The 27,516-nt window shown below is 55.6% G+C and overlaps 2 protein-coding genes across 3 annotated transcripts; both read right to left on the bottom strand.

Annotated features, from left to right (window-relative positions):
• Positions 1-8,946: 8,946 nt before the first annotated feature.
• On the bottom strand, positions 8,947-11,611 carry OXER1 (oxoeicosanoid receptor 1; the record flags this gene model as incomplete). The annotated part of the gene is given in 1 exon segment (XM_029231619.1): positions 8,947-11,611. A coding segment is annotated over 1 exon segment (1,005 nt), but the record flags the coding sequence as incomplete, so codon positions are not given.
• A 2,330-nt stretch (positions 11,612-13,941) lies between these two features.
• Positions 13,942-26,758, bottom strand: HAAO (3-hydroxyanthranilate 3,4-dioxygenase). 2 transcript variants are annotated; one of them, XM_029232382.1, is made up of 10 exons: positions 26,604-26,758; positions 25,602-25,680; positions 20,812-20,895; positions 20,410-20,516; positions 17,766-17,855; positions 17,385-17,428; positions 16,934-17,079; positions 15,044-15,112; positions 14,785-14,867; positions 13,942-14,686 (listed from the first exon to the last, which is right to left on the bottom strand). In XM_029232382.1, the coding sequence occupies exons 1-10, from the start codon at positions 26,681-26,683 to the stop codon at positions 14,608-14,610; spliced, it is 861 nt and encodes a 286-aa protein (XP_029088215.1). In that variant the 5' UTR covers positions 26,684-26,758; the 3' UTR covers positions 13,942-14,607. The 2 variants fall into 2 exon arrangements, with proteins under 2 accessions (XP_029088215.1, XP_029088213.1); XM_029232380.1 differs by lacking the exons at positions 20,812-20,895; positions 25,602-25,680; positions 26,604-26,758 and having other exon boundaries at positions 20,410-20,789.
• Between the last annotated feature and the right edge of the window lie 758 nt (positions 26,759-27,516).

Here is a 27,516-nt window from a genome sequence, read left to right as displayed (position 1 = left end):
ACTTAGTGCCCCATTGGCTCCCTGAGCAGGTGTGAGTCTGGCCACTCCCCTGCCTCTGTTGGCAGGTTCCGGCTGCAGGGCACAGAGTCCCAGCAGCGTGAAAGACAGCTGGAGTTTGACCTCTCAGGCATCCCTGGAGTCCTCAGCTGGGAGACAGCTGGGTGGCTGGTAGTAGGTGCCCCACACGGCCAGGTGGTTGCAGGACAGAGTGGCTCCAATTGCATTGGACACCCCACCGCCACCCAAGCAGAGTGCGGTATCTCTAAAATGACGATGACCCTCTAGATGCCTAGATCCTCAGAGCGTGGGTTCAGCTCAGCAGAGAGGATGTGATGTGTGATGGCTGAGGGCGACTCTCAGAGCTTGAGCTGCCTTTTCCTTTTCCAGCCTTGCAGTCATCATGGCTCCTCTTTCCAGGAGGGGTCGGTTCTCATCTTAGGCTTTGGCGGGGTGACCCTGGGGACATTCTCACCACTGCCAACTCCTGGAGCTGTTCCGGCTCTTGGCTTGGGTCCCCGTGGGTGGGCCTGTGTCAGAGGTGCTCAGTGAGCCGGGCAGGGTGGCAGGCATTGCCCTCGGGGTCCCACAGAGAAGCTCTTTCTGAAAAGACCCAGGGACAGAAGGCAACCAGCTCTCGCATCACCTGTCATGTGCCACGTTCTCCTCTAAAGAAAGAGACACGGCAAAGCTGTGTTCCTGTGCCCTGCCCTGGATTTGTTGTGCACATGGACAATAGAAGGTGGAATGGCTCCCTCACCCTTCCCCTTTCCTCTCCTGACCCACATGAAATGGTGACTCGTGGTTAAAGGAGCAATTAACCGCCCGTGACTCTGCTGTCAGCTTGTTGAGGGGAGGCCCTCCTTCCCCAGGCCAGGAGATTTGGAGACCGGGGCCAGGCCGGGTCTGAAGGAAGAAGAGGGAGGCCTAGCCCGGTTCCAGTTCATGTTTAGCTGTGGGACAAGTGCAGCTCATTTTGAGCCACATGAAGTTCTTCCTTCACCGTGTAGTAAAAGCCCCTGGTTCTGCAGCCCCGTCCTCCTTCAGGGAGGATGCTGAAGATCTCACACTCTCACTGCACCTCTGAAAAGTCCCCCAGCATTGAACCTCCAGGGAATGGGCGAGGGACACCAAGGAGCCTCTAGTATCTGCCTTTGCCACCTGAGCAGTTGGCATGGAGAGGGTTTCCCAGCCACCCCCTTTCTTGGGGCCACAGTGTCACCATTGTAGGCGTCGGTGGCATGTCACCACTGTGAGCAGTGAGCTTGTGGGGTGACATGCAGAACCTGTCTGCACAGCTCCCAGCAGACGTGCACAGTGGTGCTGTGCTGAGCCTGGTCTGTGCTCCCTAGGACAGGGATGCAGAAGCCCGCAAGCCATCTTCCCTCTCCCCCGGTCATCGCCCGCCCCCCTGCATCCCCAAGGTGGTGCAAGGGAGGGGGACATAGCAGTTTTTAGCTTTGCCTCTCACAACTGTGCCTAGTTCCCAGCCTGGTTTCTATCAGCCTCCAGCCAGGAAAACAGAATCAGTCTATGTATTTAAAACAGGGGTTTGGGGACTTCCCTGGTGGCACAGTGGTTAAGAATCCGCCCGCCAGTGCAGGGGACACGGGTTGGAGCCCTGGTCCGGGAAGATCCCACGTGCCGCGGAGCAACCAAGCCGGTGGGCCACAACTACTGAAGCCCGCGTGCCTAGAGCCCGTGCTCCGCAACAAGAGAAGCCACCGCAATGAGAAGCCCACGCACCACAACGAAGAGTAGCCCCCACTCACCGCAACTAGAGAAAGCCGGCAGGCAGCAGTAAAGACCCAACACAGCCAAAAATAAATAAAATAAATTAAAAAAAAGAAAAAACCAGAGGGGTTTTAATCCAGGGAATCATTTAATACAGAAACAAGAAGAGCTGAGATGCCAGACAGGGGAGTGAGGGGCAACGCGGAGATGGGGAACCACAGCTGGTAGGACAGAGGGGAGAGGCCATGTTACTGGATCTCGGGAGTCACAGCCACTGGTGGGGGCCTGGGACCACAGAGGGCCAATGTGGTGGGAGCTGGAGCCATGAAGAGGCATGGTCCGTGCCAGAAACAGGTCCCTGCCTGGTCCCCCCAGGCAGAGAGGGAGCAGAAATAGCCTGGCTTCTCACTTCCTCGTGCTCTCCAGATTTCTGCAGCTGCCTCTTGTTAGCTAAACCCAGCTGGAAGCCAGCTGACCTGGGAGCTGGGGACAGGCCACCTGTGGTCAGCCCCCCACCACTCAGAGCAGAGCAGGGGAGGGTGGGGGCACAGGTCAGCGGGCAAACAGGCCCAGGACGTGCATGGCCTTGGTCCTCTCTGTGTCATGTCCAAGCCTGGTGTTTATGTCCCATGCTGTCCTAAGACCCTGGTGAGGGTAGATGTGTCTTGTAGCTTCTCTTCCGCTCTTGCCTAGGCAGGAAAGTGCTTTGGGGAGGCAGGGGGGACTTTATTCTTAACACTTGTCCCAGTTTTCCATTGGGGAGGTTTAGCCATTTAGCAGCCCCACCTCACCATTCCCCTCAGGAAAGCTGCATCCCAGTTTTCTGCCTACCCCTCCCCATTCCTCTTCCCCTAATCTCTGATTTTCCCTGCCAGAGAACACCAGCCCAGACCATGCAGCAGTGGTCATGAGTATTTACCCAGGATAATTCACTCAGAGCGTGATATTAACAGTGTGGACCGTCTGTCTGTAAGTAGATGCCATCTACTAATCCATTTGTATCCTGTTTCCAATAAATTTCTGGAAATTCTATCTGGTTTTATGCTGCCCTTTGCTGGGACAGTGGCTCAGCTCTAAGGCTGGGTGCGGGGGCAGGCCCCCAGCCCTCAACATCAGTTGCCCCCCCCCCCCCCCGTGTGGCTCTGAGGCCAGGCAGGTTAATCTGATGTCCCCGCAGCTGCTCAGAGGCCTTTCCCCAGGGTCCGCACTTTATTCTGCTGTCTCATAAAGCACATCCTGAGGACATGGAGGTTTCATGTGGTCAGGCTGCCCCAGCAGGTGGCTTTTGACCGTGTCCCCAAGGCCTGGAGGTATGAGAAGCAACAGGCAGACCTCGCCCCGTCTCTCACTCTTGAGCTGCTGTGCCTAGAGCCAAGTGGAGGACGTGTGCCAGGCCGCTCCTGTGGTGAGCTGAGGGAGCGTGCTGTGCTCCCACCTGGGGCTTTGACAGTAAGGCTCCCATGCCAGTGAGGTGGACGCAGGAGCTGCATGTCACACAGATGAAGCCCAGCGCCCTCTTCTGCGTCTCACCCTCCTCAGCTCTGAAAGTCAGAAACGAACGTGTCTGAGTTGACTTAAAAGGTATCAGGAGGCTGATCTAAATGCCCAGCGTTCTTCACTGTTTCCCAGGCCCTGAAACTCGCTTGGTAGAAATTATTCTCTGTTGAGTATTTTGTTGTTTCCAGCCTTTTTGACTGCAGTGTGGACTGTGTCTCAGTCGCTGTGCTAGGGCCATCATAGGCGCCCTTGGGACCCCTCCAGCCTTTGTTTGTGAGGTATGCCTGTTTGCAACCCTTGTTTGCTGGGATTTGTGAGAGGTGTTTTTAAAAAGATACACCAAGTTTCTTTCAAGAGCTTTACTAGAGAAGCAAGACATACACACACGAGTTTACTGGACAATAGAAAAGGTTGTAGGTAAGGCAAGGCTGTGCTGGTACTTGTAGGAGTCCCAGGAGAGAGGGCTCAGCAAGGCTGGACTAGTGGTCAGGGAAGGTTTTGTGGACGCAGAGGGACCCTCAAGGCAGAACACAGCAGCTCCCTCCGTGAAATCCCTAACGTCGTGGTTCTTGGTGTCTTTTTATTAAGACTTTTGGGTCTTCCCTGGTGGTCCAGTAGTAAAGAATCCACCTTACAATGCAGGGGACGCAGATTCAATCCCTGGTCAGGGAACTAAGATCCCACATGCCACGGGGTGACTAAGCCCGCGTGCCACAACTACGGAGCTCGCGTGCCGCAAACTACAGAGCCCACGTGCCCTGGAGCCTGCACGCCACAACTAGAGAGAAGCCCGTGTGCTGCAATGAAGAGCCCACGTGCTACAATGAAAGATCATGCATGCCTCAACGAATATCCCACGTGCTGCAACGCAGACCTGACTCAGGCAAAAATAAAATAAATAAATAATATATAAATCTTAAAAAAAAAAAAAAAAGACTTTTTATCCTAACCCAAATATCTCCCTCTTTCTGGAAGCTCACCTATAGAGTGTCACATGCACTATCTCTCAAGGTGTACCAGCCTTAAGATCCATCTTCAGGACTGGGTTTTTATGGTCAAACTTTTTTTAAAAAATATTTTCTTTATTATTTTGGCTGCTTGGGTCTTCGTTGTGGCATGCGGGCTTCTCTCTAGCTGTGGCACGTGGGCTCTCTCGTTGGGGCAGCTGAGCTCAGTAGTTGCGGCGCACAGGCTTCGTTGCCCTGCGGCATGTGGGATCTTAGTTCCCTGACCAGGGATCGAACCCACGTCCCCTGCACTGGAAGGCAGATTCTTTACCACTGGACAGCCAGGGAAGTCCTTGGTCCAACTTCTTAAGAGGTTTCTTCCTGATAAGTTTTATCTTCCATTTGTTCTGATCTTGCGCCTGGACTACAGGGAGTTGCTGGAGGAAACCATCCAACCTGCAGGCACTGTTGCTACCGCAGAGCTGTGAGCACCCACCTCACCAGGCCTCTTGGGCTGCTTGCTCACTGAGCAGCCCACTTACATGTTCTTCAGGAGCTTGTTTTCTTATTTCCAGAACCAGCTGTTCCAATCCTTTGTTACTCCTGAAGCTCTCACCTCCTGAGAGCCAAGCCTTCCAAGGATCCCTTCACCTTTCTTCCCCTTGTGCCGCTCGGCCTCTAGAGGACCCTCCTGGTACCCACATGTTGGATCCGTTCCTCTCCCCACCCTCCTTAGGAGCTTGCAGTAGAGTGTCCTGACTCAGGCCAGACTGCCACTTACCACTGGATGACCTTGGGCAAGATATTCAACCTCTCTGTGCCTCAGTTTTTTTCATTTGTAAGATGGGAATCATAGTATCTACCTTACAGGACTAAATAAGTTAATGTGTGTAAAGTGCTTAGCATGGGGCCTGGGACAGAGTGTTTATGATTGCTCTGTCATCATTCTCTCCCCTCTCTCCTCATCTTCACCCTCTCTCCCTTCTCCTCATACTGTTACACTTCTCCGTCCAGTCAACATCACAGAACTGTCAAACCACCACCACATCTGTCTTCTACTCAGCTTCATCTGAAGCTAGCCTTATCTCCCTTTACTAGCAAATCTGTTGAAAGAGGGAAGAGTTGTCCCCATTCCTTCAAATCTCATTAATTCCTCCACCCATTATAGTGGGTTATATGGCTTCCCTTCTGCCCCCACCCCAACCTCTCACTGAGATTGCCATCACAAGGTCACCAGAGACCCCCTAAATGCCAAATCCAGCACGACTTTTGGTCATCCTCTTTGAGCTTTCTTGAGCGCTTGACACGGTTGTCCCCATGTTACTTTTCTTTGTACTCTTCATTACATTGACCCCTTTATTCTCTACCCAGAGCAATGCTAAGTAACATTCAGATATTACAGCCATTTTCCCAGATTTTTTACAGGGATAAATTTCAGATACAGTAGTAGTCACCTGCATACCCCCTTTCCGTGTCCCTCCATTTCAGAAGTAAGCACTTTCCTTTTGGTGTTTCTTGTCCCAATGCATGATTTTATACAATTAATACAAATGTATGAATCCACAACCAATACAGAACATGTTTTGCATATAATTAAATTTTATACAAACAACAATCTATTACTTCTTGAGAAGCTGGGGGTTTTTTTAATTTTATAAATTTATTTATTTATTTTTGGCTGCGTTGGGTCTTTGTTGCTGTGCGCGGGTTTTCACAGGTTGCGTCCAGCGGGGGCTACTCTTTGCTGCGGTGCGCGGGCTTCTCATTGTGGTGGCTTCTCTTGTTGCGGAACACGGGCTCCAGGCACGCGGGCTTCAGTAGTTGCAGCACGTGGGCTCAGTAGTTGTGGCTCGCAGGCTCTAGAGCGCAGGCTCAGTCGTTGTGGCACACGGGCTTAGTTGCTCCGTGGCATGTGGGATCTTCCCGGACCAGGGCTCGAACCCGTGTCTCCTGCATTGGCAGGCGGATTCTTAACCACTTCGCCACCAGGGAAGTCCCCGAAAAGCTGTTTTTAATAGCACAGACCATGCAGTGTTAATCCAGGGTGTTGGTCCAGGATGCTTGACCAGACAGTGTCAGACACATACTTTGGTTCTCACATCAGCTTTCTTCAGCATGCAATTAGGACTTTTGAGAATGCTTTATTCTTGCATGGGGCACTTTGCAGTCTGTCTAGGTGGTTTTTTTTTTTTTTTTTGCAGTACACGGGCCTCTCCCTGTTGTGGCCTCTCCCGTTGCGGAGCACAGGCTCCGGACGCGCAGGCTTAGCGGCCATGGCTCACGGGCCCAGCCGCTCCGCGGCATGTGGGATCTTCCCAGACCGGGGCACGAACCTGTGTCCCCTGCATCGGCAAGCAGACTCTCAACCACTGCGCCGCCAGGGAGGCCCCTGTCTGGGTGTTTTATGTTCGGCTTTCACCCTCATAAAAGACGGCTCTTTTTAATTTTCTTTTTTTTTTTTTACTTCCATGCTCTTTTTTATTATTGCATTCCTGGTTTTCTTCCTACTTAAAGGTTTCTTCTGGGCACTTCACTGGGTCTTCTTTTGTGTGTCCCTTACTTGTGGGGATTTTTTAAAGGATGGTTCTTGGTCCTCTTCATTCTCCCGCAGGTGACCCCATCCATCCCCATAAGGTCAGCTCTCATCAGTAAGAGGGAGATTCTGAAATCCAGTCTCCAGCCCTAAGTGTGGTGCTGCACGTGTTTACCTGCACGTCCTCCAAGCCCCTCCAACTTGTCTTAACTCTGTATCTTTTCCTATGAACCTGCTCTACCACCTGTTTCTTTAATGCGTCAGTGTCCACCCATCATCCACAAAGTTGCCTCTCTCCTTGACGTGGGCTGTGCCTCTCTGTCTGTACCTTTGCAGACTGCCACTGCCCTTGCTTGGAATACAGACCGTTTCCTACTCAGGTCCTACTCAGGTCATCTCCCACACCCCTCACCAGTCTGTCCACACTGTTCCCAGGGTAACTGATCACAATGCAAGACAGATCATCCTCGGCTTCTTAAAAACCTCACACACACTCCCTTTCCTGCCTTATTGGGTTGTCTGCAGGACCCTCCCAGGCTCCTGAGATTGCAGGGCCCAGCCTGTCTTTCCTGCCTGTCTCCTAACTCTGTCCCTAGGCCTCCTCCTCCCTTGCCTCCGTGATCTCCTCACCCTTCCCTGCACACCGAGTCTTCTCACAGCTCTGTGCCCTTGTTCATGCCCTTCCCTATGCCAGGGATGCCGTTCCCTTTGCTACATTCCTCATCCTCCAAGACTCGGCTCACATGCATCGCCCCCTGTCGCCCCCCCTCCAACCCCTGTGCTCTTGTGCTGTCATCGGTGCGTTACTACCTCGCAATCCCACTGGCTTGGGTTGCATTTGATCCGTTTGCAGGTCTGTCTCTCCCAGGCTTGGCCTGACGGGGCTCAAGGTCAGAGACCTATCGTCTGACTTTGTGGCTTAGGGTCTGGGCCGTGGTGTGCGCCCAGCAAATGCTGGATGATTGGTGGCTTCAGGCCTGTCAGCCCAGCCATGCCTGCCTAGCCCCTGCACACGAGTCCCTGGGTTAAAGTCATGGAAGCCGTTTTTTCACCCCTCAAGGGGACAGCAGGTCACATTAGGAAGGGGAGAGAGGTGCTGCCCAACACGTTCACCGAACAGTGCAGCCCGTCCCAGGGACCAAAATGCTATGCAGAAGCCAAATGCAGGGAATAGGGTCTCTGCTCAGCCTTGAACCGCCTCCCACTCACCTTGTACCACCACAGCCAGTACCCTCCCACCAGTAGAAAACGCTGCACTTCAACAGTTTGCCCTCTCCCCTCCCCTCCCCCATCCTCTCTCACCCCTTGTCCCCTCCCCCCTCCCCGTAATAACTACCTTCCTCCCTCAGTGCTCTGGCATATCAGTTATTTCCATCTCTAACCCCTGGAGTTGAGCAAGGGCCAGGGTTACTGTTCCCATTTCACACATGGAGAACAAGTCCTGGGAGGGGTACAGTGGGTTGGGACCAAGGTTAGGACCAGGGGGTCCTTCCATGCAAGGAGAGTGTGGAGGCAGCCTGAAGCCCCACTTCTCTCCCATGAGGGGACACCCAGACCCCCTTTAGAGAGTGCCTTGTCAGTGGGGAGAGCTGAGGGGCAAGAAGGATCCCGGGGAGGTTTAGGAGTGTGGGCCCAAAGCCTGTGACCAGCCTCTACCTGGGACTTCTCGAGGGGGAGAGACAGCAGTGCACATAGGCCACGGGGACCATCTGGTCATTTCCCTGACGTCAGGTCAGGAGAGTGAGCCCGGCTCCTGAGAGGGCAGGGGGTGGCGGTGTTGAGGGGAAGGGCCCAGGGAAGGGAGGACCAAGGAAATGGCACGTGGAGCCCCATTTGCCCCTAGAGCTGCTCAGAAGCCAGGCAGGTACAAACGTGGGGAGAGATGGTATCAGAGGGAAGGTGCCTGGTGTTTATTCAGCACACACGTTAGTGCCCCTTGAAGGGGGTGCTCCACGAGAAAGGGCTCAACCCCCCGCCTCCAGGATCGCTTGGACCTCTCATAAGAATGTCTGACTTAGAAGTGACAAATCTCAGGTCGGGCTGGCGCAGGCTTGGCCCGTTCCCCTCTGTGGCAGCAGAGGGTGGCGGGGCGGGGAGGTCCTAGGAGTGGCTCTACCAGCAAGAAAAAGGCGGCAGCAGAGTGGAGGGCTGGAGCAGGGGGCCATGTGGGGCAGAGACACCCGGGGAGCCCCCTTGGAGGAGCCTGGGCGGCACACCCATTTCCATCACTTGGTTTGGGTTCTCAGTACTTCTGTGGGTTTCTGACAGCGGTTGGTGAGTTTTCAGAAAAGGGAAGATGGCCGGAGACACACCAGGTTTTAATACCCATCCATCCTGTCCCCCAGGCCACCTCCCTCTGCCTGACACGTTCTGTCTCCCACCTCAGCATCCACACGGCATCCACCTGCTTCCCTCCCGGGATGTGGGTGACCCTCCTGGGCCTTGGCCACCACTCCTGAGGACTTTTAACAGAGGGAGGGCATCCCTGTCCACAATGTCAGAGGGTTGGACTAAGAGGATTAAAACAGTTGGGGGGAGGGGCTTTGGCCCCCATCGTCAGACCCTGTATCTGAGGCCTAGAGGCCTGTGGCTGGGGTGATGAGTAGGGAACCAGTCCCAGGCCCTTCTGTACCCCGCAGCAGGGAGGACGTATGTCTACTGGGGGCAGATGTTCATTCTCCTGAGGTGGCTAGGGCTGGGGACACGTGGCGTTCAGGAGGTGCATATTTGGGGCTTTAGTGGCTTCTGTGTAGCCCTTCGGAAGCCTTGAAGGCCACACACCCCCAATGACTTCGGCTGTGCACAACAGGGCCAACCACTCTCCCCGCCAAAGAAACCCCTGATTCATGCCCAGTGCACGCCTTGTGCCTGGGGACCCCAGGTCAACAGATGTATTAGCCCAGGTGGTCTCAGACACTGACACAGGCGTATTGAACAGAACAGCAGGGGGAGAGATGGGCAAGATGGCTTTGGGCCTGGGGGAGGGCGGTGAGCTTGCTCTGGTGACCTGGAGATCCCTGACCCCATCCAGCATCCTGTCCTGGTTGGGTAGCAGCCACCACAGGTTCCAGGGCCAGAGAAGGGTACTTGGGGCTGAGGAAAGCCAGGGGAGGGGGTCCAAGCCGAGCCAGGAGCCTGAACTGGATGGAGTTGGTAACTTCCCAGGCTGAAGATCCTCACGTGGTCCCGCAGGAGAGTAAGTCAGGGGCCTCCCAGGGATCCAGGTGGGCAGCCCATCCCGTGAGCCTGAGGACCTCTCCCAGGGAAGCGTTCTGACTTCAAGGGCACACCAGGGCTCCAGGATCAATGTGGAAGCTTCTGTTCTTGCTTCTGTCCCCAGAGTGTCCCTTCATCTTGGGGAACTTGCTTTGAACCCTCCTGATGCCAGAGCCAGATGGACCCAAATGTAACTTACTGGTTTTCCTTAGAACAGCTGAGGCAGCCTTGCATTTTCAAAAGGAAGTTTGTTAGTATTGAAAAAGACAAACTGGAGATGACAGAAAATGCAGCTGTCTAATTTCTAAAGCAAGACTTCTGCTCTCACAGTCCTCCAGCTCCGGCCCGGGCCAGGGCAGCTGTGTGGCCCTCTGCCTGAGCTGGAGTCCCAGAGCCCCTGCCTGTCTCCACCTGCCATCATGCTCTGTGCTTTGGGGACATCATCTGGGACACACGACTCCAAGCCAAGACCCTTTTCTCTCCCTGCCACCCACCTGGCTCCTGCAGATGTCCCTTGTCCGGTTGGTTGAGGGACCCTGTGCTGGCAACAGTCCAGGGAGTGACCCTGTCCCTCCAGCCCAGAGGCTGGCAGTCTTCCTTCCTGTGGTACCGCAGCAGGGCCCCCGTCCTGGGAGGGCCTTCCTGGTCAGCCCTCCTCCGAGATCTCCTGCGACACCTCTGCCTACAGCCTCTCTGCGGCCACCACCTTCCCAGAGGGCACCCGGCGCCAGGCAGAGGGCTGGTAGGTGCTCTCGTCGCTGGCGGAGGCCTGCCAGCCCTGGGTGAGGCCCAGCAGGGCCCGGCCCTGGCAGAGGAAGTTGGGGTTGGAAAAGCAGTAGAGCATGGGGTCCAGGGCACTGTTGAGGTAGGTGAAGGCCAGGGAGCCATGGAAGAGCTGCGAGCAGATGTCCAGGGTGCAGCAGGCGTGCAGGCGGAAGGCCACGATGGAAGCTTTGCCGAAGATGACACTGCACAAGAAGCAGACCGCGTAGATGGCCACGACCGCGGCCAGCATGCGCACGGCCCTCCGCGGGCCCGCCTGCACGTCCGGGCCTCGGCGCCGGCTGGTGAGCATGATGTTCATGATGGCAAAGAGGATGAGCGCCAGCGGCAGGAAGAATTCCAGCACGAACAGGGCCTGGTGCCGGGGGAGTGAGGCCGAGGGGCTCGTGCCCAGCTGGTAACTGAGGCAGGAGTGGCTGGAATCGGTGGTCGGGATCAGGTGCCCGTTGAGGAGCAGGATTCCCCCCCAGAGTCACCCGGCCCCCCGGGCAGCTGCCCACACGGAGGCCCTGCTCAGCACGTGCTGAGGCCGCACCACCTTCAGGTAGCGGTCGAGTGAGACGGCCGCGAGGGAGACCGTGCTCGCTGAGCGGCTGGTGGCGATCATGAAGAGGTTGACTTTGCAGGCAGTGGCCCCGAAGCGCCAGGTCTCGTGGAGGAAGTAGTAGTCCACGCGAAGAGGCCAGTTGATGATCAGGAGAAAGTCGGCCACCACCAGGCTGACCAGGAACACAGTGTTGGATGTCCAGGGCCGCGTGTGGAAGCAGCAGAGGAAGAAGGCCAGGCTGTTCCCCACCAGGCCCAGGACAAATTCCACGCTCAGGACTGGCGCCAGGAAGGCAGGGAGCCGGGGCCTCTCCAGGTGACCCCAAGGCAGTGGTGAAGGCAGAGGGCGAGGAGGAGGGAGGGTGTGAGGAGGGAGAGAGGGAAGGAAGGGGAGAGGGAGAGCTCAGGTTATGAAATTCCATGGGCTGCTTGCGCTGTGGGTCTGAGAGACGTTTCTACGGTCATCCTACCCCCGCCCGAGAGTGTTCAAGGATTAGTGCTTGCTATCAGCCAGCCACCGCGATGACTCAGTATCCTGGGGTTTTCCTCAGCATCCTCGCAGCCACTGAGAAACACTGTGTTCCTATTTGCAGGCAAAGGGGAACCCTGCAGCCTGCCCTCCCTCCCTCCCCGCCTCCCCTGGGTACCTCCCCGGGTACCGGGTGGCCTGCGCGTGAGGTCTCTAAGCTCCGCCTCCGTTGGAATCTGCATTGCCCCTGGTGGAGGAGGCTGCAGGGCTCATCAGGGTGAGTGGAGGCCCAGAGAAACCCTGAAGTGGGAGGAAGGCCCAGCTGGGGTGAGGTTGGGGAGAGTGTTCACAGCCCTGAGTGGTCAGACATTGGCCTGCCTGAAGGCAGGAGCTTGTCCTGGCAACTCAGAGCCCTCCGGTTCATGCAGACCACCCTGGACCCCTCCCACCCCATCACAGACGCAGACTGGGTGGCTGCCTCCCTGCCCACACCAGCTCTGGCAGCAGGGACTGTGGAGCCAACAAGACATCGTCCTGGGAGAGGGAGGCGGGAGTCCAGTCAACACCCTGACCGTCGTGCTCACAGCCTGGTGAGAACAGCCTGCTGTACGTCCGCCAGCCTGCTGTCGTTATTCCCAGATTCCTGATGCTTCCAAAGTCTGTGATGGTCCCAAGTCCACATCCGTGATGAAGTACATCCCACAGGCAGAGGGCTCCCCTGCCAAGTTTCTGCTGCCATGGCCTGGGGACATGGGGGCCTCTCCCACAAACAGAACAATCTTGAGAGTCCTCGAGGTTCCCTGACACTGTCCACCCCACTTAGCCGGCCATCACCCAGTACTCCCTGCGGAGAGGGGAGTGGGAAGCTGTGGCTGGCTTCAGATAAGGTACGAGTCCTGCTCCCCTCTGCGTGGTATTCTCATGAGCCCATGGCACCAGGCCTGCGGGCAGAGATGAGGGCCCGGGGCTCCTGGTAACCTGGGACAGCACCAAGAGAGGCTGTGGTTCCAGGCTCCAGGATCTGACACGCCCCACCCCCTTGCCTCCATGCCAAACGGCTGTGGTCAGCAGGGCGCTGCGTGCTGCCAACTCTGAGTCTCTGGGTTTCAGACGCAGTGGCCGTTGGCCCCTCTCCCACAGATCCTCCAGGCCTTTCTGCTGCCCTGGGCTCCCACTGGCCAAGGCTGAGGGCAGATAGGCCATAACCACGGGGTGCAGGGTGGTGGGACCACCAGACTGAGCTTTGAATACAGACAAGCCTGGGCTGGAAACAGAGCTGCCTGCTTTCCAAATCTCTCTGAGCCTCATCTGTAAAATGGGGTGCTACCACCTTCTTGGAGAGCTGTAAGGATTAAATGAGGTCATGTATGTGAAAACGTCTAGCAAATTCCCTGGCACAGAGTCGGTGTTCAGAAAAACGGGAGATCTAATTTTCGTGATTTTCTGTCTTGGATTAGGCCCACCCTTGGCACTAGGGGGCCCTTCTCGTGGCCACGTGCACCCTGCCCAGGGGGCCTCCCTGGGACATTCGTGTGTTCTGTCCTCAGCTCCTGTACAGAGAAACACATCACTGCAGCCCGAGCACACGCCCAGCCTCTGCCCTCACTGCCCTGAACCGGTGGAAGCTTAGGGGGAGGCTGGTGGTGTTTCTTCATTGCTTGTAGGAGAGGAAATCCTCTACAGCAGTAGGTGGGTGAAGGTCCCGACATCCCTCAGGGCCGGAAGTCCTTTCAGCAAAGTCAGGGTCTCCTTTGCCGTTGTCAGTGGAGGGGATCGAAGCAATGAGCCGGCAGGCTGGGGCGGGGGAGGCAGGGTTCAGACCCAGGTTTTCTGGAGGAAGCGCTGACTCTACCCAGGGACCTGTTTCATCCAGATCCAGCTTCAGTTCCCCCCACGTGCGACCCCTCACCAACTTCTCATTGAAGCCCCATGAAACCGAGCCCGGATCTCCCTCTGCAGGTTGCATGATTCGTCTCTACCCACTGCTGCGTCCGGGGCTCCCAGCACTCCTGGACCCAAAGGGGGCCTGTACATAGCAGGGGGGAGAAGGGGGAGGAGGCCAGACAGCCCTCCCCCCTGCTGCCAAGCTCCTGAACAGCTTTACTCCCCTCTGAAGGCTCATCACAATGTTTGTGTATTAACTGTGGTTAACTCCAGCTGGGGGGATTTTGTGTTTTTAGTATTTCTACGTTTTCTACAATGAGCACAAGTCACTTCAGTTACTGGGGAGAGAAACCTCAACAGATGCTATATTTTAAAGTTACGTAAAAAGAGTAAGTGAGAAAGAGAAAGAGGCAGAGGGACGTCAGCTGTGCCGCAGGACAGGCATAGGAGCTCGCATGGAGGGGCCACACACACAGCATGAGGGCTTCTTTACAAGCAGGGGGACCCGATCACAGACCCTCCACAAGGTCCACGGTCACCCAGTGCTCCAGATCTCCCTCCCCCCTGCACACGCACACAGTCATGGGAGCACCAGGTGTCTGGCAAAGATCACAGGCTGTGTGTGTGCAGACCCGTAGGTGCCCGTCTGTCAGGAAGCCTTTACTAAGGACCTTCTTGGCAGCAGGCAAGTGCTGCGCTGAGCCTGTGGACGGAGGGATGGAGAGGACCCTGGCCTCGGAGCAGTCCGCCCGCCAGAGCCCTGCAGGGCATTGGGCTGAAGGCTGTTAGGGGTGAAGGGGAGCTACGGCCCCCAGGAACCTGGCAATCCTGGAGAGGACAGGAGGAGGATGGATGACAGTGATGTCCAGGACCCGGCCCAGGAGACACTGAGTCACTCGGCAGCAGTGCACGTAGAAGCGGTGGGGCTGAGAGAGTTACTTGGCAGGGGTGGCGCTCGGGGGCACCCTGTGGCAGCTCTGGGCCCGCAGCATGAGGATCAGTCACCCCAGGGGCTTCTTGCGGGCAGGGTCCTGAGTCACAGACAGGGCCGTGGAGCCTTGCCCTCGTTCCCAGCTATACCTGTGGCGACGCAGGTGGGCGGGGCTCAGACAAGGCTGGGATCCCAGGGAAAGATGGGCAGTCCCACAGTTGGGGGTAAATCCTCCCTGGGTACTCACGCGGTCCCAGCTGGCACCAGGAGGCTGTCATCGGGGGTCAGGCTCAGGCGCCGTCCTTCCATCGTCACCACCGAGGAGCCCTCCTAGGAAAGAGGAATAGGAGAAACAAATGGAGGCTGTCAGGCCGCGGCACCTGTCCGAGCATCCGAGTCAGCCTTGGCAAGGAGGCCCGGGAGCCGGTCCGGGCTGTGGGCACCCCAGGAGCAGCCTGGTCCTCACAGGCAGGCAGGAGGCTGTGCCCCCCCCCGGGCCCACTTGCCAACTGCCACAGCCACACGTCCACGTCCTGTCTCCGGCCTTCGCTGCTGCCTTGTCCACAGACCATCACCTGCGGGGAAGTGACACGGAGCTTTCCGGCACATCCTGCCCCACGTGGGAGATGGCCTTGAACCTGGCCCCGAGACACCAGGCCTGCGTGGGGCAGGGATGGGGCCCGCAACACAGCCTCATTTCCAGGTGCGGAGCAGAGAGCTGGCCTTGGAGAGGAAGGCTGCCCAGGCCACAGGGCCCCCTGGCCACCTGCTGTTGGGGATCACACGTGCCTGCCCTCCACATCCACCTACATTTCTGGCCCCTCGGATGCACGACACAACTACTGCTGACCCATGTGGAGGCACGCCTACCAGGGGCACACGAGGCACGTGTGTGTGCATGGCACAGTGCAGATGCACGTAGCACACATGCATGAACTCCCCAGAGGATGCCCACCTCCCTTCCTCGTGAGAGGTTAGGAGTCTGGCCTAAGGAGGAGGAGGAGGGAGGTGGGAGGGGATGAATGAGAGCGAGAGGGAGGCCGAGCAGCTCTGACCTGCATCAGCCGGAACCCACAGCTGCTGTGCAGGCCACGCTCCCAGCGGCCCAGAGTGGGACTCAGTAGATGTTGGCTGGAGTGAACTGAAGCAGGGAGAAGGAGGGGTGTGAAAGAATGGGGTGGGGGGGCGCGTGGTAGGGCGCGCCAGCTCTCACAGCCCTGTGTAAGCTCAGGGCTCGGCTGGCTGGGCCTTTTAGGGCAGGTTTGCATCCAGTGATCATCCCCTCCACGGGGGTATCTAATTCAAACTCCAAGGGATGTACCAGTGGCAAACGGTAAAGCACAAGTGAACGTGAGCCTCCTGGCAGGTCTCCTCGTTGCCACACTTGCCCTCCTGATCCAGTCCTCACTCAGGCTACAGTGATCTTTCTGAAACACCACTGTAGCCTGGTCAACCCCCTGCTCCCCGCTTCAGCACTTGGGTGAAGCTCTCTTGTTTCCAGGATTCGTCCTTGCACCTTGCCCAGCCCAGGAGAGCTGCTAGCATGTGGGCACTGCCTGCTACTTTGGCCATCTACCAGTTGTATCTGCTGCCCCCACTCCCCTGTCCTGGTTCCCCAACATCAGCTGTTTGCAATGTCAGCCTGTTTCAAGCCTCCATGCCTTTGCTCAGGCTTCTCCTTCACCTGGAATGGGCTCTCCATCTCCCTTTCTTCCTTTTGCAAACTCCTACAATAGCTTTAAAACTCAGCCTATATATCACTTCCTCCAGGAAGTCGTCCCTGACTTCCCTCACAGCTTGGTTCTTCCTTTATCCTCCTATGGCTTCCTGTAGCTTCTCTACCAAAGAATGTATCACATGATCGTGGCAACTGTTGATTAACTTCTCCATTTACTAGACCATACACTCTCTGAGACAGTGACTCTATCTTATTTTCCTACTAAAGCCTGAAACATAATAGGCACTCAATAAATGTTGAATGGAAGGAGGCAAGCCTTGTTTGGGTCTCTCTCTGTGCAACTCTCCACCCAACCCTCACCCCCAAATATCTCTTTCCCTTCTGGCTGCCAAGGCTATGATTGGCCAAAGGCCCAGGAAATCCTGGCAGGGAGATGACCCCAGACCTCCAGGAATCTCTCAGTGGATGCGGCAACCCCCTACTCCGAAGGCAAAGAAAGATTGCTGGGGACCACATAACCTCCATGGGCTTCCACTCACAGCAAAGCCATCATTCTCAGAGTCAGGGAGGAAACAAGAAGACCTATGCTTGTGTCCACAACCTCCAAGACTGGCATGTGTGTGTGTGTGTGTGTGTGTGTGTGTGTGTCCATGTGCAATTAGTTCCCATCTCCCGGGGCTGCTGGGCAGATGCCCTGTGTGGCCCAGGGCTGTGTTACCTGGGTCTCATAGGTGTCTCCAAACAGGCTGAGGGGTATGCCAGCATGCAGCTCCTTGCGGTGGCCAGCCAGCCAGACCTCCAGCGACATGGGCTCCATGACGGACCGTGTGCTCAGGGGGAATGGCGGTTCCTTGAGCAGCTGGTCTGCACCCACAGCACAGCTATGGTCAGCGTCCTCTGGCCCCGCCGGCCCCGCCCCAGAGGGCCCAGTTCCCAGGGGTCCCAGCTCCCAATCGCTGGAATGGGCTCTGGCTCCAGCTCAAGGACCAAGCAGCCATGGGGGGTACTATTTGGTGCCATCTTCTTGTGCCTTGGGTACAGGGCAGAGTACTCAAAAGGAGACTCCCTGGTTACCCAGAGCCAAGACCCACCCTCCTCCGGAAAAGGAGGGAGGGAGGGAGGGAGGGAGGGAGGGGGAAGGGGCGAAAGATGGTTCCTAGTCGCCTTACCAGGGTTGGGTTTGCCTGTTCCGTGCTGCTCAGAGCTAAGGAACCTGCAGGCACAAAGGGGGAAGAGTAGTGGCTAGTGAGGCACGCACACGCGCGCGCTCACACACACACACACACACACTCATACACTCCGGGGTGCAGGAGCCCACACACACTCATGGTGCCCTCACACAATTTGTTGTATATCCACCATCCTTTCCCTCCCCTCCCCAGGGGGCTTTCCACCCTGGGGAGGGGCAGACTTTCTCCCTAAATCCTGGACTTGATGGCTCCAGGCTGGCAGGTACTGCCGAGGAGCACTGCTGGGCTGGGTCTGCTCTCCCCAGCCAGAGCATGGGGCCTCAGGAGAGCGAGGGGCAGGGGCTGGGCTGGGGGGCTCACTCCTGGATGATGGGGGCCAACTGTGTGCCGAGATCCTCGCAGTAGAACCACTTCTCAAACAGGACGTCAGTGGTGTCGCCTACGTAGTACCTGCCAGAACAAAAAGTGGGCACCCAGCTCCCCACCTGGACGTCCTCAGGGCAGCCTCCCTCGGGCCTGGCTCTGCTTGTGATTGGCCGGGCCCAGGCCGGCCCTACAGAGCTGATGGCCTGCTTCATCCTGTTAGCGCAACCTAGTGGCCGATGCACGCTCACCCACACTCGGCTCTCCCAGGAGCCCCCGTGTGGCCCCAACGTGGGTGGGCTATTACCGACCCCGTTCCCATAGCTCTTACTGGTTCCCCAAACTTGACCATTTACAAAGTAGATAGAACTCCGAGGTTCGGGGAGAAGCTGGGTAACTTGGCAGGGATTACACAGCCTCTAAGTGGCAGAAGCAGGGCAGACTGGAGACAGTCTTAGCAACACAGCATCAGTGACAAATGCTTTTCCAAGGGGGAGCTAAGGCTGAGCGTGATCCGGGCCCTAGCGTGCTGGCAACTCTAGGTCAGAGCACACGGAACCCTAAGGAACCAACGTGCTGAAGACGTCCCCCAGATGAGGGGTCCTTCTTCCGGGGCCATGGATGGCTCTGAGAACTGGAGCGAAGCGCTGGGCCTCTTCTCTGGAGGAAGGTCCCTACGCCTGTACACATAGCCTCTAGTAGACTCCCTGAGGCCCACCCAGGCCCGCAGCCCGGCCTGGGGTGCAGCTCCACTGGCCTGAGGAGCGCGGGGCAGACCAGGGATGGGCCTCAGGGCCCTGTGTATGCAGCACATCTACTGACTGAATGCCTAATCCCCGAGCTTAGTTCCCAGTGCCGGGCCAGCTCTGCTCTTCGGCTCCTCCTGAAAAAGAGAAGTGGTCCTGCTTATGGGCGATGGTTTGTAGACACACAGTGCATCCACCCTGCCTGACACCCTACGTTCTATCCTGGGATGGAGCTGGCCACTGGAAAGCCTCATAACTGGACCTCGATGCCCTCCAGGAACTGCCTTCAGAGTGGCATTTTAATGTTGAGCCCCTGGCTTTTATTAAAGGTCAAAAGCAGCCAGATGAAATCTGTTATTGAATTTGCTGTAAAAGTGTTACTGAAGACGCCGTCCTCTCCATCACTGAAGACTCCCCATATAAAGCCCCATGTCAACAATCTATTTGCAAATTTAAGGCCAGGCAGCTATTTCTACAACAGGCTATTCTGCAGTAGATTAGCAGTAGATTAGATTAGCAGTCATTAACATGGCGTTTTTGCAAAGCATTTAATAGCATGAGAGATATGTAAAAAAAAAAAGCAAAACTCAAACCCGTGCTTGCAATAAGACTGCAATGTTGTAAGGTGTAGATATGCATAGAAAAAAGATGAGATGGACGTCTAAGTGCTTTGTTAGCTTTGATTGGTGGGATGACTTTTTTCTGCTTGTTTTCTCTTTATTTTGTTTTATTGAGATATCATTCACATGCTATCAAATTTACCTTTTACCTGACAAGTCATTTTAATTTTGTTCATTTTGCTTTCTTGTACTTTTCCAGATTTCAAGATTGATCATGTATGACTTTGGTAATTAGAAAAAAAGGGAAGAATTTTTAAAATGTCCATTATAACACAAGATGTGGACATTTTTAAAATGTCCATTATAACAAAGTTTTCTGATTTCAGTAACTTGCTGGGAAATCTTAATTTTCTTAGTTAAAAAATAGCTTAGCTTTTGGAAAAATCTGGGTCCCCCTGAACCACAGGCTGAGTCCTCCTTTCAGAGGATAATAATCGGGCGACTGAATGGAACAAGATGGGAACTCTGTTCTAGAAATCTGCTATAGAAACAGAGCACCCATCTCTGCACCCATATTCGTCCCCTCCTTGGTGTTTACTCACACTCCCATCTAGGCTGTCCCGGCCCTAACTTCATATTTCTCTATAATGCCAGCTCGGCCACTTTCTAGCAAACTCAACTTCCCTGGGCCCAGTTTCTTCATCTGTAAAGTACATAACGGTACCCACCGGATAGGACCATTGTGAGGGTTAAAGGAATAAATACACATAAAGAGGTGGCCAGCACATAGTAAGTGTTATTCAAATGTCAGTGCTGGGTGTGGAATGAGCTGGGGTAGAGAAACAAGAAGAGGGGCGCACTGGCAGAGACTCAGCTCTGGGGTGGGAGGCTGGGAGAAGCAGCACTGTTCCGGGCTGCCCTGGGCCAGGTGGGTTTGACTTTGGCATCCATCCCCCTGCCCTTCCCCAGCAGACCTCAGTGCAGAAAGCACAGGTTCTGGGTCTTCCCTGGCGGTCCAGTGGTTAAGACTCCACGCTTCCACTGCAGGGAGCGTGGGTTCAATCCCTGGTCGGGGAACTAAGATCCCACATGTTCTGGGCCCAGCCAGAAGGTGTCAGGCTGATGGGCTCCCAGGCGGTCCAGAGAACACCCCGTCTCCCCAGCATCACCAGACCCACCCTACCACCTACCCCAATCCCTCCACATCAGCCAGCAAATGCAGGATCTCCATTGCCACCAACCCTCTCGGTGGCTGAGTGGCTTTCTTGGGTCTATCTAGGATCCTGCTGCTTCCCTCCCATCTCTGCGCCAGACACCCAGACCAGGCCCATTTACCTGAGTGCATCTAGCTCCGTTTTCAGCCTCCTCCGCTCAATCACCAGCCCCACAGTGTTGGCAAACCTCTGTGGAGAGTGGGGGACCCCAGCGGGCAGGAGGAAGATCTGCAGGGGTGGGGACAAGGTGCCAGCCCCCCACGGAGGCCTCAGTGCTGCAGCATCCCAGGCCTCCCCAGCTGACCACAGTCCAGCCCAGCCCCCTCTCTTCCAAGCCTCCACCCGGGAACTAGAGGAGATGTCAGGCTGTGCTGAGATGGACAGCCTTGAGGAGGAAGTGCCTGAGGACGGGGCCGAGGCAGGCTGGGCAGGTAGGAGGGCAGGAAGAGGCTGGGAGCACAAGACCACCACAAAAGCCAGGAGAGTGGACATGCTGGGGTCCTGTTCTGGGGCCCAGCCTTACCTCTCCCTGCCGAATGACCACATCCCGGTGTCTCCCTTGCTCCAGGACTTGGAGAAGCATGTCGCCTTCCAGCTGGTAAAACACCTGTGGCAAAGGACAGCTGACAGGCTTGGACCCTCCCCAGTCCCTCTTCCAGGTCTTTGGCCTGAGTTCTGACCACGAAACCTGAGGAACTTCCTGAAGGCCTCAGGGTTCATGAGCACCTTGGTCGCTCTCGCGTGAGGCCCCAGCCTCCCCTGACACAGGCCACAGATAAAAGGGCTGGGGACACATGAGGATCATACCTTGACATTAAAGTGATGACCAAAGTACCCAGGACGTAACAGTTGGTGTCTGGCTTGAGGGCAGGAGGCTGGCTGAGATGCTTAGCGGACAATTCAGGGACCCATCAGCCAGGTAAGGAGAACTACCCATTTGCTGCATCCTAGGGGCTGGGCAAGCACTTTCCTAATCGGACAGGCTGTGTTTTATTGTGCTGCGCTTTATTGCGCTTCCCAGATACTGCATTTTTTTTTTTAATTGAAGGTTTGTGGCAACCCTGCATTGAGCAAATCTATTGGTGCCATTTTCCCAACAGTACTATTTCTAAGTTAAGGTATGTATACTGTTTTTTTAGACATAATGCTATTGCACACTTAATAGACTACAGTACAGTGTAAACATAACTTTTACATGTAGTGGGAAACCAAAAAATTCATGTGACTCACTTTATTGCAATATTTGCTCTCTTTCAGTGGTCTGGAACCGAACCTGCAATATCTCTTAGGTATGCCTGTACATTATCAGAAATCTCTGTGACAACCTCCAAAAATATTATTAGCCCCATTCTGCAGAAAAGAAAAAAGGGAAACTGAGGCTCAGAGAGTGAAGCAACTTGCCTAAGGTCACACAGTTAGTCCTGGAGCAGCGGTTTGGACCTGAGTCTGAGTGTAGCTCTGGAGCCAGTGCTAGCTCCTCTGGCCACAGTGATGCCCTGGAATGGGGCTATGCTGGTCCAAATCCCTCTGGAGGTCGACTGGACACATAAATGGCCATGTAAATGGTGGACTTGATGCTGGAAGCTGGGATGAGTTGGGGGCTCTGGGGATGGAAGCACTCACCCCCTGCTGTCTCCCTGGGGCGGGGAGCGGGTGCCGCAGGGCTCCTACCGCATTTTCTTATTCCATCCTAAGTCCCTAATTAATGTGTTTACTGAGATTACCCATGGCACTGGGAGGAGGAGGAGGAAGACACATTTTCTCTTTACCAGTCACACATTGCACGGGTGTTAAGAGCCCCAGCCAATAGCTGAAGGGGTGTTATTAATAATAATTATTACTATCGTGTAAGGAGTTAGAGGAGGTAGAGGTTCTTGTCCCAGAGTCTACTAAAAGAAATCAAGTGAGCTCAGGGAAACTAGAGAAATGTGGCTTTACAGTCTGACATGAGGACGAGCTGACACAACCCCTCTGAAGGGCAATGTGGCAAAGGGCAGGAAGAGCCTTCACAGCTCACACCCCTGTAAGGGTTTCTTGGGATGCAGGACCTTCCACGCTGAAACCGTCAAAGTCCAGGGAAAACCAGGACAGTTGGCCACCTTACAGCTTGTCCTAGTCATTCCATCTCTAGGAAAGTGGCTGCAGTGAATCAGAAATGCACCTGGCTTGGAACTTCCCTGGCGGTCCAGTGGTTAAGACTTTGCCTTCCAATGCAGGGAGTGCGGGGGTTCGATCCCTGGTCAGGGAGCTAAGATCCCACATGCCTTGCGGCCAAAAAACCAAAACATAAAAACAGAAGCAATATTGTAACAAATTCAATAAAGACTTTAAAAAAAAAGGTCCGCATAAAAAAAAAATCTTAAGAAATGCATGTGCCTCATGGCCGACGTACATGGCTGTTTTATCACAGCACATGGTAATTAAAGGCATAGCATCCAGTGTCACCTGGCCCTCAGCTCGGCCAGGTCACCGTGTACTTTTGGCCAATTCAGTTAGCCTTTCTGTGCCTCGTTTCCTCATTTATAAAATGACGGTATCTACTCAGAATGTTGCTGTGAAGTGTGCCCAGGATGCTGTACACAAAGGTACCCAGCACATAGTTATTAATATTAGCTATTACTAGCTATTAATATTAGTGATGGAAGGGATAGCAAAAATAATGCTAATAATAGCAGTAGGGGAAATGGCACTATTTTATGATAGAGACAAAATAGAGAACATTATGCAGCCATTAAAAGCGATGTCTCTGAATAACTGTTAATAAAATGGGAAAATACTAAAGTTATCATATGAAAGCAAGATTCAGAGCTACACCCAGCAGGTTTCTAATTATGTAGCCATACATGTATAATCCAGGCAGTGTTCACCATGGCATCCCTGAGTGGTGGGATTATGAATGAGGTATACATTTACGTTTGTCTTTCCTATATTCTGCACGTTTTCTACAATAAACAGTATTTACTTTTATTATTAAAAATAATTCATGCAAGTTATTTAAAACAAATAAGAAAAAACTTATCAGGCTCTTCTAGGGAGCAATTCTGCAAACTCCCCCCAAACCCTCCTCAGCTGGGAGGAAGCCCCTATGTGTTTGTAGATGTGGGAGGTGTCCTTCCATGGTTATGGGGAGAGGAGGAAAGGCCTAGAGAATTCTAGGGAGGGGGCCATACCCCTTAGGCCCCACAAATATCAGGGAAAGCTGGAGTGGGCGGCAGGGCTGGAGCGATGGTCTGGGCCAAAGTCAAGCCCTTTCTGGGCAGGCTACAAGGTGTTAGTGGCCATTAAACAACTTAGAAAGAAATCTTAGAAAGTGGAATTTTAGAGGCCTGTCCTGTGATGAGGGACAGGCCTAGCCTGGAGCAGAGGTGCAGATCCTGAACAGCAGAAAATCCCGAACAGCCACGGGCAATCCAAAAGGAATGATGCTCTGTTTGGAAGTAAATGATGTTTGGGGCCTGTGGCTAACTAGAAGATGAACTGTACTGGCTGTTGAATCGAATCTGGCCTCCGCAGCCTGGAAAGGCCTTACAGGCAGGCGAGGGCAGAGAGGGGTTGAGGGTGCAGAGAACCCATGTGTATTAAGCACCTAAACCCTGTGCCAGGCTCTGTGCACATACCCTACCCACACTGCAGCCTTCCACCAGCCAGGGGCCGGTGTGCCCCATGAGCTGCGAGGAAACGGTCTCAGAGAGGTGATGTGATGGGCCCTGCCAAATCACATGGTTGGTAAGAGGCAGACTCCAGGTCCAGCTGACTCCCAGCCCAGGCTCCCTCGCACCTGTGCGCCCCAAGGGAAGGAGTCAGGTAACTGGAGTGTGTGTGGTGGGTAGAGCCCGGGCACCTGAAAGGCTGTTGCAGAGGCCTCAGTTCACCCAGGAGGAGAATTTGGCTCAGTGACTCCCTTCCCTCACCAGGGAGGAGCCTGGCCCCTGGACTCTCCTCAGATTCAAGGACAGGCAGGGACAGAGAGGATGTTGACCCTCAGCCCTGTGGCTGCCAGGGCCTCCCCCACCGCAGGTAGGACCAAGCCATCACAGATTGAGAGGAATTCCCAAATTCCTCCCAACCACCTGAGGGTCCCTCCAGAGTGGGGACACCTGCTCAAGCCAGCCCTCCTCACCCGCCAGCGACCCAGCTGAGTCAGGGTTTGGTTTGGGCCCCTAAGTGGATACCCATCCACTTGGGGAGACCTTGAGGTGGGGCTGGGACAGAGGTGGTAGGGGGCAAGAAGGGGAGGAAGGAGGGAGGGAGACGGGAGAGGCGGGCACTGAGACCTGGGCTCACAGGGTGGAAGCCTCTGGAAGACAAGATGGGGGTCCTGAGGCTGACTGAGGCAGGCAGGAAAGACCCTGTGACCGGCCTCATCTCCCCCACTGGGGCCACTCCCAATCCAATCCCATCTTCTCTCTGTAGTTTTGATTTTCCTGCTGACGTCTTCCAGAGGAAAACGGCCTCCAGTGAGGTGTGTTGTGAGAAGTGGGTGGCGGGAGAGGGGCGGGGCCTAGGAAGGGAAGAGGCGAGGGGTTGGCTGGCCCGGGGTCCTCCCCGCTCTGCCCTCACCCACGCCTTAGGTGCTCGGCAAATGCTTGTTACGCGAGTGATTCTCCTATGTTCCCTCCAGTCCCCGGCTGCGGCTGAGACACCAGTGGTGGGGGGTGGAGGCTGGTGACCAAGCTGAACCCCGGACCTTGAACCCCAGCATCAGGCCCCCCATACTGAACCTTTGCCACCAGAGATTCTGATAGCTGGGAACCCATCTGTGTCTCTCAAGGGGGCCCATCTTTTTTCTTTGAGTTTACTTTTGTTTGTTTACTTAGGGGTTGATAGCACAGAAATACAGTTCAAAATTCAAGGTACAGAAGGGTATTTAGTACAAATTCCCCCTCCTACCTGCCCACCCCTCCATCAAATCGCTCTTAGCACCTGATGTGTCTTGTGCCCTCTAGATAAGGAGGGGGCCTCACTTTGGAGGCCAATCTTGCATTATTCAGGTTTGGGGGCGAGGGGGCCAGGGCATCCTCCCCCGGAGCATGGACGGCCTCTGTGTCTGGGGGCTGATGCCCAACAGCTGGAGCCTCTCACACCCGCAGAGGCTGGACTCTTTCCCGGGAGTTGTCAAGGGTGTCACTGGATGCCCACAACTTCGAGGCAGCAGTTTTACCCTGTGGTTTCAGTTATGCCCCCTTCACCCATCAGTCATCTGACCACCCGCCTCTCTCATCCACAAGCTCTGGCCCTGGCAGGGGAAGTGTCCCCTCCCCCCGGGCTGGGTCGGTGCGGGGTTGGGGGGGAGGGGGGCAGTCTGCGGCCTACCTCCTCACCCTCCTCGATGTGGTAGTCCTTCCTGGTGTTGGGACCCCCGACGAACATGATTTTGAGCTGCTTCTGGTGCCTGCAGTGGATGAGAGGGGAGAGGTCCTGAACCAGCTCGTGGTTGTACAACCAGAAACTAACACAACCTTGTAAAGCGATTATGCTCCAATAAAGATATGAAAAAAAAATCCCACCTCATGGGGCTACTGGAGAATTAAATGAGAGGATGTGAAAACACTTGGCAGTCTCGGGCTTGTCAAGGTGTTAGTGATTGGAGCTGTGTGGTTTGAGGAGCCGCCCTGCTGGAGATGTTAAGCGGACCCAGCAAACTCAGGACTGTGAACCCGGAGCTGGGGCTCACACGAGGCAGGGCCACCCAGGCGAATGAGGGGGAAGGAGGTGAAGGGTCCACAGGGGAGGGCCTCAGAGGTCTGCCGGAGGAAGACGGTCAGCCCTGTTGGGTGCTGGGGCAGAGGTGGCCAGGGAGGGCCTGGTGGGGGTCTGTGAGCGCCCAGCTGCAAAGTGGGGCCTGGGAAGAGCACCAAGTGGAGATCCTCCCGCAGAAGTTGACCCTCTGACTTCGCCCTCTGCCTGCAGCTTCCTGAACGGAGTGTGCGTGTACGACTGGGCTGTCCCCAGGCCTCCGTTCTACAATTGATTCTGGGGTATCCTCCTCACCCCCCAATTTCAGTGGGGTTTGGAGCGCTGTTTCTCAGCCCTGGGGGACAGGGCTGCCGTCTGGCATCGGCATCTCTTTAGTCTCCGTCACCCAGCCATCCTCAGACGTCAAGGCAGCACGCAGTCACCAGAAAGAGGAACAGACGAAGGTGGTGAAACCCGGAATAGCCCGTCCTCACCCTTCCCTGAACATCACGAGAATGGCATCCCCCTTTCTGCAAGCTTCTGGGTTGACGAACTCCGAGCTGGAGGTTGAGGGGTGCAGATGGAGGAGAAGGGGGTGAGGACAGAGGGCAGGAGGGTGGGGGCGTGCGTGGGACTCACAGGAGCTGGTTGCAGACCGGGGGCAGGAAGGAGGCGCGGTTCTCCTGCACCCAAGCCTTCACTCTCACGGGGCTCTCCATGGTCCCCCAGGAGCCGCGCTCCAGAGCCGTGTGTTCCGCGCCGTCGGAGGGGCGCGCCTCTGCCCGACCGCCTATTGGCCGCCTGGTTAATCAGCATCCCGAGGGTCAAAGGGCGGGGCAACCATCCGTGACGCGCTGTGGCCCCTCTCGGACTTTGGTCTGGAGCCCCCGCGCGCTCCGCGCCGCCTGGCCCAGCCTCGCAGCGCAGTCTGGGCGCCCCGCCCACCCGCGCCGGAGTAGGGCGCCCGATCCGGGCGTAAGTCACAGGATCGAGAAACTTCCTGATCCCTTGTCCCCAGACTTTCCACCTGGGCCCCAGAGAAACCCCAAAGAAATCCTATAAGGGGGAGAAGGCGGGTTTGTAAACCAGAGCGCCTGAATACAGGCGTGCTGGCACTGGGTTGGGGCCTCAGTTTCCTCATCTGAAAACTGGGAATGTCTACACAGCCATCTCGGGGTTGCATAGCGGCCACCATAGGCCCCGATTGATGTTAGTCCCCTATCCTTTCACGAGGACAGAGGTCGGGCCAGGGTCCGCAGATTTCTTGGGGGCTGCTTTCTCGGCTCTACCTGTGCCTGGGTCGGGAGAGGACAGGAGGAGCAGCGGGGGGCGCAATGCTGGGAGCCCCGGACGCAAGACAGGTACTCGCTGCGCCGGGCTGGGGGGCGCCGTCCACTCACCTACGTTCGCAGGTGGCGGGCAGAGCACCGACAAGGTGCCTGGCACTGTTCTCAGCTCCTTTCGTGTCTTGGGGGCATATTCAAGTCACACCACAATTTATGAGGAGTTTTACAGATGAAGAACCGGGCACTCGGACCTCAGGAATCTGGGA

This window comes from Monodon monoceros, unplaced genomic scaffold, assembly GCF_005190385.1.
Source record: "Monodon monoceros isolate NGI ecotype Baffin Bay Population unplaced genomic scaffold, NGI_Narwhal_1 Super_Scaffold_19, whole genome shotgun sequence".
NCBI classification, from domain to species: Eukaryota; Metazoa; Chordata; class Mammalia; order Artiodactyla; family Monodontidae; genus Monodon; species Monodon monoceros.
The sequence above is the reverse complement of the archived record's forward strand: the minus strand, read 5'-3'. Positions and strand labels throughout refer to the sequence as shown.